The sequence below is a fragment of the Diadema antillarum genome, unplaced genomic scaffold (genome assembly GCF_040938485.1).
Source record: "Diadema antillarum isolate AM-2024a unplaced genomic scaffold, OU_Dant_1.0 seq00000663_RagTag, whole genome shotgun sequence".
In the NCBI taxonomy this organism is placed as follows: Eukaryota; Metazoa; Echinodermata; class Echinoidea; order Diadematoida; family Diadematidae; genus Diadema; species Diadema antillarum.
This window is the reverse complement of record NW_027271575.1, coordinates 939690-950861: the sequence shown is the minus strand read 5'-3', so window position 1 is coordinate 950861 and position 11172 is coordinate 939690. Positions and strand designations below refer to the sequence as shown.

Here is an 11172-nt window from a genome sequence, read left to right as displayed (position 1 = left end):
AGATGAAGATTGAGATAAAGAATTCGGGTGAGGCTGATAAAAAAAAAAATCCGTGTATGTGGGATCCATGAAGCATTGTGTCTTATACCTTTTGATATTACAAAGTGGCAAAGTATACAAGGTTTACTGCATAAAATTCTGAATGGATTATCTTTTGCTCTTATACTTGGGTCTTTACAATCCATGACAATATTTTTCATCTGAGGGAAGAAAAGGCAATATACCTATTAGTTTACAAAGGAGACAATGTTAGAGATTGTTAAGTGCTCATCGATAAAAACATATCGAATACTTAGCAACTAGTCGATTATAGTTTATCACAAATAGCGCTAAATGAAGTTCAATGAAGTTTACTTATTCATGCGACTTCTATTTTTATTTGCAAGCATACCAATTTAGAAAGAAAGGAGAAAATACCAATACAATCGATTTCTCTCCATTTTCGACCTTTAAAACACAACCTCGTCTAGCAAAACATCTTTATCTTTCTTCTAAAACAGTTTTAACACTTATTTTTCTGCCTTTCTGTCTTCTTTGACCACAGACATAAAATCACAGAAAGTTTTGTCAGCGTATTTATAAAGAAATGATTATTTTCACTTTACTTAAGTGAGAGAGATTTATTTTAGCATAATTTTCCTTCAAAACGGATCTGTGATAAAAATAATGTTGAAAACAGGGAAATTCCTCATAGCTTAATGAAAAATGTAACACACAATAATACTGATAAAGCAATTTAATACATACATTGTAAGAAATGAATGCTAAAAAGACTTCATAGACCAAAAAATATAATTCTAGGGGCATTATTTCGGATTTAGAGCAAAACGTCTAATTTCACGGACATATTAACATTAGTAATTAGAATCTCATATTCGCATATATATATATATATATATATATTCATATATAATATAACCCCCCTAAACCCCAAATTGTCCTAAGGTGCGACCAATCATGTAAAGAGGCAGACAGTATGTTGGTCTGGTCTGTTAGCTTCTCTCTGTCTGGTCGGGGATAAGGTAATCATATAGAAACCAATCATCAAATTTACAATACCAAGATTTAGGAGGGACCTAATATTCCATATTTTCTTTTTTTTTCTTCCAAGGCACGAAAAAAGAAAAAGTGCAAAAATTGACATGTTTTTGTTCATTTGGAAATGCCCTTCAACACAACAATGATAGGAACAATTATCTGCACGAAATTCATGAATGAAATCGCTAAAATAAGTTTCCGATCTCTTATTTCTTTATATCGATTTGATGATTGATTGATTCTGTGTTCTTTAAACAGGGTAATCTCTTTAGTAAATACAACTGCTTTAACAGAGTGCCCTGTATTACAACATTTAAATACAGTTTCCAATTGCAACAAAATAATAAGGAAAATGAAAGGGAGAAAACAAGAATTTTCTGTTAAACGCAAACTTCAAATGAGGTACATTTATCGGTAGTAAAGGCATAACGATGATTAAATAAACAGAGCATCTGTTTTACATTCTCTCAATTTCGTAATTTAAGAATTCTGAGACAACTTCAAGAACCAAACATTATCTTGAATTTTCCTAATTTGAGAAATCGAATCAAATTTCTACCATTTTTGTTTAAAATGCTTCTCCTTTGATTTCGTTTGAATTTGGATTTGACAAAAGATTCTTCATATTCCTCAATTGTTTGGTCTTTTGGTGATCTTTTGTGCTTGAAAAATAAAAAGATCATACATTCATTGTTGAGTCTTAAATCCCGTGTTTTATTGTGTTAAATTTATGTTTTTTTCTTTATATTATTGTTACATGGAAATGCGCATAGGAATGAATGACAGCTTTTTCATTTTTGCAATTTTTACTTTGGAAGAGAACGGCAAATGTATTCCTAAATGCGCTAGATTTCTCTCTTAATTGACTTACCAGGTTGAAAGCGAATTGAATTAACTTTTATATGGTAGTAGTGTCGTCTCTTCGATAGTTATAAGACTTGAAAGTGAAGAGTGTGCAAAAGATTTCAAGACATGAAAAATTTTCTCCAAGACATGCCTGATCATTCTCCTTTTCCCCCCAAATGGGGTTACAAAAAACTGCTGAAAACACACTTTCCCATTCATGCTAAGATCCAAACTGAAGTATGATGTAGAAGAAAGATAGCTTTTTTGAGCTCTTATGTAAAACCAAGGGGTGCGACTTTTTGTTTGTTTTGTGATGAACGTTAACTTTTAATGCACTAACTTTTAGTAAAATAGTCTATGACAAATTAAAATTTTAAAAGACTTTACTTCTTTTTTTTTTGTGCTGGGTGTATGAAACTGATTGTACAATACTGATTGGGGTGGAGATTCATGTTTTGATCATTTCTACGTGAGATAATGAGAAACGTATTATAAATATGAAAGGGCATGTAAGTTTAAGAAGCATTAAACGTCTATTTGATTAAAGTTGGTTTTCAAATGGCTGAAATATCCGAAAAAGAAATGATAATTAAAAAGCGACAGGCCACGCATTTTATTAGGATCCCTTTGTTGAACCTTGTTTTTGGATATCTCAGCCATTTCAAAACATATTTTCTTCAAATAAACTTTCGATACCTCTACGAATTGCATGCTCTTTGACTGACATATCATGGAGTGGTTTCTGAATATCTCGCAAAACGTTAAAAGCTAAATCCTCACCTCAATCAGAACAGTACACACCCTTTAAAGGCATGGCTTTGGTTGAGACCTGGCTTGAGGTTTCTAACAATTTTTAGTAAGATAATGAGAAACTTCTTATGAAATATGAAAGAGCATGTAACTCTAAGAAGAATTCAACGCTTAATAGATAAAGATTGGTTTTCAATAATAACTATGATATCAACAAAAAAAAAGCGCGATTCCAATAAATTGTGGGACCCATGCTTTATTACGATTGGTTTTTTTTACTTTGTTTTTGAATGTTTCACTAATTTGAAACCCGATTTTCATCAAAGAAACTTTGAATTCCTCATGAAATAGTATATTGTGTACTATAACATTGTCATACAACTGTTTAGTGTTTTCTTGGTATCTCGCAAACAGTTGAAATCCCAATCTCATCTCCACCAATACTGTTTAATCCCTTTATCATTGATAGAAACAAAAATCGAATATCACATGGAATATCATTTTTTTTTTGAAATTTTTGATGAAATGGGAAAAGAAGATAGGTCTCGATGAAAAAAAAAACACAAAACAAAACAATAGTCATTTTTTTTTTTCATTTCATTTCAGGTGAAATCCGATTAGTAGGAGGCCAAGACAACACCCAAGGGAGAGTGGAAATCTACTACAACGGTCAATGGGGAACTGTCTGTGATGACTTGTGGGACATCGAAGAAGCTAACGTGGTGTGTCGGATGCTGGGCTTTGAGGGCGCCTCAAATTACTCTTGCTGCTCAGAGTACGGAGAGGGATCTGGCCCGATTCTGCTGGACGATGTCCAATGCAATGGCACGGAGAGTAACTTGGCAGATTGCCAGCACAACGGATACGGAATGCATGACTGCGCGCACCATGAAGACGTTGGTGTGGAGTGCATACCAACAGGTGAATACTTTACATTTTACATGCCCTATTACACATGCACGTATTCATGTAATGAACATTTTATTCTGAACCGATTTGACCGCCGGAATAAGAAAGATCAAGAAAGGTTTCATGGTGGTTTACCTCTAGCTTGTTGCAGCTCAAGCTGAAAAAGTAACTAGTAGGCCGTCTTCTTCAGTGTAAAAATACTATAAAGGCCATGTCACACCTTTCCGGGCAGCGTGTTTTTTTTTAGACGGCACAGATTGGGGACCCTAACCCTAACCCTAACCCTAACCCTAACCCTAATCCTAACCCTAACCCTAAACCCTAACCCAACGCGTTTCCCATAGGTTTAACCCTATGAACCCCAAGCTATTTTGACCCCTGGCAGGCCCAAGGGGGAGGGGGCACATTGTGCCCCACACCCTATATAACTTTTTTTATTATTTGATGTATCATCGTGATCATATTTGGCACATGGGTAGAGTAACTTATACTCTACATGACCGTACATTTGAATTTTCTCAAGGTCACCCATGGAGGGCGCTATTTACCAAAATATAAAAAATACATAGGAAATATGCTTAAAACATGATTTTTTTTTGGATTTCTTTATCCCCATTATACATGTCTTATTATAGATCAATCATTTTCATATTTGCCACAAATGATAAGCAAGTAGAATGTTATTATTTGTTATGATTGAAATTTCTCAAGGTCACCACGTGGGGCGTTATTCATATCAACATAAAGAAATACATAATGAGACCTGAGATGAAATGTTTGAGATTGGTACATGTTTAGTTTTCAATACGACATTTCATATTTGCATAATAGTGGAACTTTGAGATTGCAAATTGATAATATGATAAACTAATGATATGAGAGGCATAACTTGGGTGAAGGAATTAAAATAACACAAAATAGGAGGGCAATCTTCAGAAAATATTATTGTTTTCAATTATCTCTATTATATCTATTATTTTATGCCTTTGTCACATAAAAACAAAGGAAATGATAACAAAAACTTTCAAGGACCTTAATTACTTAAAATTTTGGTCCTCCAGCAAATTTCAGCCATGAAACACCCATTTCATACACTGTCATGCTGTTTAATGAAATGGGAAGAGCAAAAAGATGCAAAATCTGACTGACGTGGTAGTCAGTTTGTAGTTGCCATGACAACCAGCAATATCAAATATAACTAAATTATACACCAAAATGTTCGCAATAAGATTTTAGGAAAAGTCACCAAATTTGGGTGATATCGGATTAAGGGCGAAGGAGTGGTAAAGGAAAATCTGGTAGGGGGCGCACAATTTGCCCCCCCCCCCCCCTTGGGCTTTATAGAGTTAATACGCGTCATGCCCCAATCTATGCCGTCTTAAAAAACAAAAAAAAAAAAACAAAAAAAAAACAATTCCCGGCAAGCTACGCGGGCTTGTGGTGAGGAAGTAGTTTCCAGCACGTAGAAGATTTTCCACGGGCGAACAAGAATGTGTGCAATTTTCGCACTTGTTTCTTACCTACTAGACGCGTGCTACTTAGCTTCTACTTGCGTGCATTCCGTGTGACCTGCGTGAGAGCTTTGAAAGCGATCCGTTTTCTGTTACGAGCGACTTTTGGGTACTGAGAAGTGCCTGCGTTGGAGTTGCCTGCGAGGTGCTGCCGGTAAGGGTCTCCTACTGGTGTTTTGCGTGTACTTCTGCGAGCAAACCCCTACGACTCACTCGGAACAAGTTTTGAGCATGCTCAAGACCTTGTCATACCGTATCTGGGGAAGTATTTCGGCTTGACTTGCGGGGAGACAAATTTGCTACCCGGAGTTCTCCGCAGTTGGTCTGCACCTGCCAGTACCTAGCGCGTATCTCGCCTGTAGTTTCCCGGAGGTGCTCACGCAAGTCCGATTTAACCGCAGCCAAGTTTTGAGCATGACCAAAACTTTTTCCGGGTGAGTCGCGGGGATGCCCGGAGAGGTCCACGCAGAACGCCAGTAGGAGACCCTTAGCGGCAACACTTCGCAGGCAACTCCAACGCAGGTACTTCGCAGTCCCCGTATGCAGCCAAGATAATGACATTCCATGGGACTTCTGCCATTCCTTCAGGGGAATTCCTTCACTGAGTTGTCAGCCCCCATGCGACTGGTACAAAGGTCACACAGTATAACCGCAAGTAGAATTTAAGTAGAACGCGTCCAGCAAGTAAGACACATGCACTGATTCGCCCAAATCCTTGTTCGCCCTCAGAAATTTCTGGTATGCTGGAAAATTCCTACACGCAACAAGCCTGCGTAGCTTGCCCGGAAAGGTGTGACAGTTCCTAAACATGGTTGCGGGTAAAAAGATTTGCATGCAGACCTCCAGGTGTCACGGGTGAGATACGTGCCACGTACTGTCATGTGCGGCTCATTCCGGGGACCTCCGGGTAGTAAAAAATGTTCTTCATAAGTCGCACGCAAGGCTTGCCCGGAAAGGTGTGACACGGTATTAAGATATGTTCATTGATGATGAGAAGAAATATGTGAAAGCTGTCACAAGAGTTTCTTCGCTTTTCGTGTTTTTTTTTTGTTTTTTTTTTTTTTAACCAAGGTGTATAATAGCTGACCCTTGTATATGAAACTGAACGGTACCAGCTTTACAACATCGACCTGGCTAGAGTTAGTGCATTTTTAGTGAGCTGCTCTTTAGATACTGGTAAAAAAAGGCAAATTCAATAAACATGCAAATTTCTTTATAAAAAGATAGAATGTACAAGTTTGTTTCTAGCCAATTGCTGGACTTTGAGGCAAATATACAATGACTATAGTTTTCTTCGCTTCATGACTACGTGCGGAAATTGCTCCTCATCTGTAGTCCAATTTCTTTTATCTTTCCCCCAAGAGTTAAACAGTGTCCGAAATAAATCAACAATCCTATATTGTTTAGTCATATGTTTTTGTCTTTACCAATTGAATATAAATACTGGAATTCAAGTGCGACTTGTTGGAGGAGAAGACGACACCCACGGGAGAGTGGAAATCTACTACAATGGTCAATGGGGAACTGTCTGTGACGACTGGTGGGATATCGAAGACGCCAACGTGGTGTGTCGGATGCTGGGCTTTGAGGGCGCCTTCCATTATTCCTGCTGCGCTGAGTATGGTCAGGGATCTGGCCCGATTCTGCTGGACGACGTTGAATGCAATGGCACGGAGAGTAACCTGGCAGATTGCCAACACAACGGATACGGGATGCACAACTGCGGACATTATGAAGACGTTGGGGTGGAATGCACAACACCAGGTAAAGGCTAGTCTTGTAGAAGCCCTTACATATGCAAGTATTTACCAAGCAGTTTATCCCAAACGAAATTTGTCGTCAGGAACTGTAAAACAAATTGCTAAGATGAAGATTGAGATGAAGAATTTGGGTGAGGCTGATTAAAAGAAAAAAAAAGCATTGTGTCTTATACCTTTTAGTATTACAAAGTGGCAAAGTATACAAGGTTTACTGCATAAAATTCTAAATGGATTATCTTTTGCTCTTATACTTGGGTCTTTACAATCCATGAGAATATTTTTCATTTGAGGGAAGAAAAGGCAATATACCTATTAGTTTATAAAGGAGACAATGTCAGAGGTTTTCAAACATATCGAAAACTTAGCAACTAGTTGATTATAGTTTATCACAGATAGCGCTAATGAAGGTCAATGAAGTTTATTTATTCATGCGACTTCTATTTTTATTTGCAAGCATACCAATTCAAAAAGAAAGGAGAAAATACCAATACAATCGATATCTCTCCATTTTCGATTTTTAAAACACAACCTCGTCTAAAACAGTTATAACACTTATTTTTCCGTCTTTCTGACTACGTTGACCACAGACATAAAATCACAGAAAGTTTTGTCAGCTTATTTATAAAGAAATGATTATTTTCATTTTACTTAACTGAGAGAGATTTATTTTAACATTTTTCCTTCAAAACGGATCTGTGATAAAAATAATGTTGAAAACAGGGAAATTCCTAATAAATTAAAGAAAAATGTAACACACAATAATATTGATAAAACAATTTAATACATACATTGTAAGAAATGAATGCTAAAAAGGCTTCATAGACCAAAAAATATAATTCTAGGGGCATTTTGTATGATTTAGAGCAAAAGTCTAATTTCACGGACATAATTAGCATTAGTAATTAGAATCTCAATTTCGCATTATGTATATATATATATATATATATATATATATATATAATTATATATAACATAACCCCCCTAAATCCCAAATTGTCCTAAGGTGCGACTAATCACGTAAAGAGGCAGATAAATGTTGGTCTGGTCTGTTAGCTTCTCTCTGTCTGGTCGGGGATAAGGTAATCATATAAAAAACCAATCATCAAATTTACAATACCAAGATTTAGAAGGGACCTAATATTCCATATTTTCATTTTTTCTTCCAAGGCACGAAAAAAAGAAAAAGTGCAAAAATTGACATGTTTTTGTTCATTTGGAAATGCCCTTCAACATAACAATGATAGAAACAATAATCTGCACAAAATTCATGAATGAAATCGCTAAAATAAGTTTCCGATCTCTTATTTCTTTATATTGATTTAATGATTGATTGATTCTGTGTTCTTTAAACAAGGGAATCTCTTCAGTACATACAACTGCTTTAACAGAGTGCCCTGTATTACAACATTTAAATACAGTTTCCAATTGCAACAAAATAATAAGGAAAATGAAAGGGAGAAAACAAGAATTTTCTGTTAAACGCAAACTTCAAATGACGTACATTTATCGGTAGTAAAGGCATTGCGATGATTAAATGAACAGAGCATCTGTTTTACATTCTTTCAATTTCGTAATTTAAGAATTCTGAGACAACTTCAAGAACCAAACATTATCTTGAATTTTCCTAATTTGAGAAATCGAATCAAATTTCTACCATTTTTGTTTAGAATGCTTCTCCTTTGATTTCGTTTGAATTTGGATTTGACAAAAGATTCTTCATATTCCTCAATTGTTTGGTCTTTTGGTGATCTTTTGTGCTTGAAAAATTTAAAGATCATACCTTCATTGTTGAGTCTTAAATCCCGTGTTTTATTGTGTTAATTTTTTTTTTCTTTATATTATTGTTACATGGAAATGCGCATAGGAATGAATGACAGCTTGTTCATTTTTGCAATTTTTACTTTGGAAGGGAACGGCAAATGTGTTCCTAATGCGCTAGATTTCCCTCGTAATTGACTTACCAGGTTGAAAGCGAATTGAATTAACTTTTTGTATGGTAGTAGTGTCGTCCCTTCGATAGTTATAAGACTTGAAAGTGAAGAGTGTGCAAAAAATTTCAAGACATGAAAAATTTTCTCCAAGACATGCCTGATCATTCTCCTCTTCCCCCCCCCCCATGGGTTTATAAAAAACTGCTAAAAACACACTTTCCCATTCATGCTAAGATCCCAAACTGAAGTATGACGTGAAAGAAAGATAGCTTTTTTGAGCTCTCATGTAAAACCAAGGGGTGCAACTTTTTGTTTGTTTTGTAATGAACGGTAACTTTTAATGCACTAACTTTTAGTAAAATAGTCTATAACAAATTAACATTTTTAAAGACTTTACTTCTTTTTTGTGCTGAGTGTAAAAAACAAAACAAACACAAAACAAAAACAAAACAATATCATTTTTTTTTCCATTTCATTTCAGGTGAAATCCGATTAGTAGGAGGCCAAGACAACACCCAAGGGAGAGTGGAAATCTACTACGATGGCCAATGGGGGACTGTCTGTGATGACTCCTGGGATATCGAAGAGGCCAACGTGGTGTGTCGGATGCTGGGCTTTGAGGGCGCCTCAAATTACTCTTGCTGCTCAGAGTACGGAGAGGGATCTGGTCCGATTCTGCTGGACAACGTCCAATGCAATGGCACGGAGAGTAACTTGGCAGATTGCCAACACAGCGAATACGAAATGCACAACTGCGGGCACCACGAAGACGTTGGTGTGGAGTGCATACCAACAGGTGAATACTTGACATTTTACATGTCCTATTACACATGCACGTATTCATGTAATGAACATTTTATTCTGAACCGATTTGACCGCCGGAATAAGAAAGGTCAATGAATGTTTCATGGTGATTGAGCTCAAGCAGCTCAAGCTGAAGCAAGTAACTAGTAGGCCATCTTCTTCTGTGTAAAGTTACTATAAGATAATTATGGTCATTGATGATGAGAAGAATTATGTGAAAGCTGCCACAAGAGTTTCGTGTTTTGTTTGGTTTTTTAACCAAAGTGTATAGCTGACCCTTGTATGAGAAACTGAACGGTACCAGCTTTACAACATCGAATTGGAAAGAGTGAGTGCATTTTTGGTGAGCTGCTCATTAAATACTGATTAAAAAAAAAGGCATATTCAGTAAACATGTACATTTTATTTGTATTAAAAAAATGTACAAGTTTGTTTCTAGCCAAATGCTGGGCTTTGAGGCAAATGTACAATGACTAGTTTTCTTCGCTTCATGACTACTTGCGAAAATTGCTCTTCATCTATATCCCACAGGGAACTGCATTCTACAAGCTCTGCTTTTTAGCAGTCCCCTCCATTTCCAGCAATATTGTTTATGCATTTACCACAGTGACGTAACAGTTATTTGTATCTCTGTTGATAATTTACCTGTATCTCTTTTACAATGTTATTCTGTTCATCGCATTGTGGTACTGATTTCATGACATCTGTGTATATATGAGCGTTTCTTTGTATTCTAATTATTTGTTTGTTGGAAGTGAAATAAATCAATTTGAATTTGAACTTGAAACACTTTCTTTTATATTTCCCTAAGAGTTAAAGAGTGTGCAAGATAAATCAACAATTCTATATTATTTTGTCACACGTTTTTGTCTTTCCAATTAAAGGGGATGGCTAGTAACTGATCAGTGGGAATCAGAGGGATTGCTCGGGGATGATTGTCCCAATCCTTGTGGGATTGATTTAAGAGTACATTATATATCCATTGTTGTGTGAAAATTGTTTGCTTCAGAATGGTCTTATATTCAAGTAATGAGCAGTTTAATGTTTCCAGGTTAGCATGCCTGGTCAGTGACGGGGCATGAAACTGCACATTACCTGAATATGAGACCGTTCTGAAGCAAATAATTTTCACACAACAGTAATATATTGTACTCTGAAATGAATCCCACAAGAATTGGAACAATCATCCCCAAGCATTCCCACTGATCAGTTACTAGCCATGCCCTTTAAATACGAATATTGGAATTCAAGTGCGACTTGTTGGAGGAGAAGACAACACTCAAGGGAGAGTGGAAATCTACTACAATGGTCAATGGGGGACTGTCTGTGACGACATGTGGGATATCGAAGACGCCAACGTGGTGTGTCGGATGCTGGGCTTTGAGGGCGCCTTCCATTATTCTTGCTGCGCTGAGTACGGAGAGGGATCTGGCCCGATTCTGCAAGACGTTGAATGCACTGGCGCAGAGACTAACTTGGCTGATTGTCAACACAACGGATACGGACACTCCTGCGATCACTATCAAGACGTTGGGGTTGAATGCATAACACCAGGTAAATGGTAGTCTTTTATAAGCCCTTACACATGCAAATATTTACCAAGCAGTCTATCCCAAACGACAT

General features: G+C 36.7%; 1 protein-coding gene across 1 annotated transcript; it reads left to right on the top strand.

The window, feature by feature from the left end:
* Positions 1-2: 2 nt before the first annotated feature.
* LOC139736805 (scavenger receptor cysteine-rich domain-containing protein DMBT1-like) lies at positions 3-11114 on the top strand. Its single transcript, XM_071647469.1, has 5 exons — positions 3-27; positions 3241-3549; positions 6498-6818; positions 9227-9541; positions 10801-11114. Exons 1-5 carry the CDS (start codon positions 3-5, stop codon positions 11112-11114), a joined length of 1284 nt encoding a protein of 427 aa, XP_071503570.1.
* Positions 11115-11172: the final 58 nt, after the last annotated feature.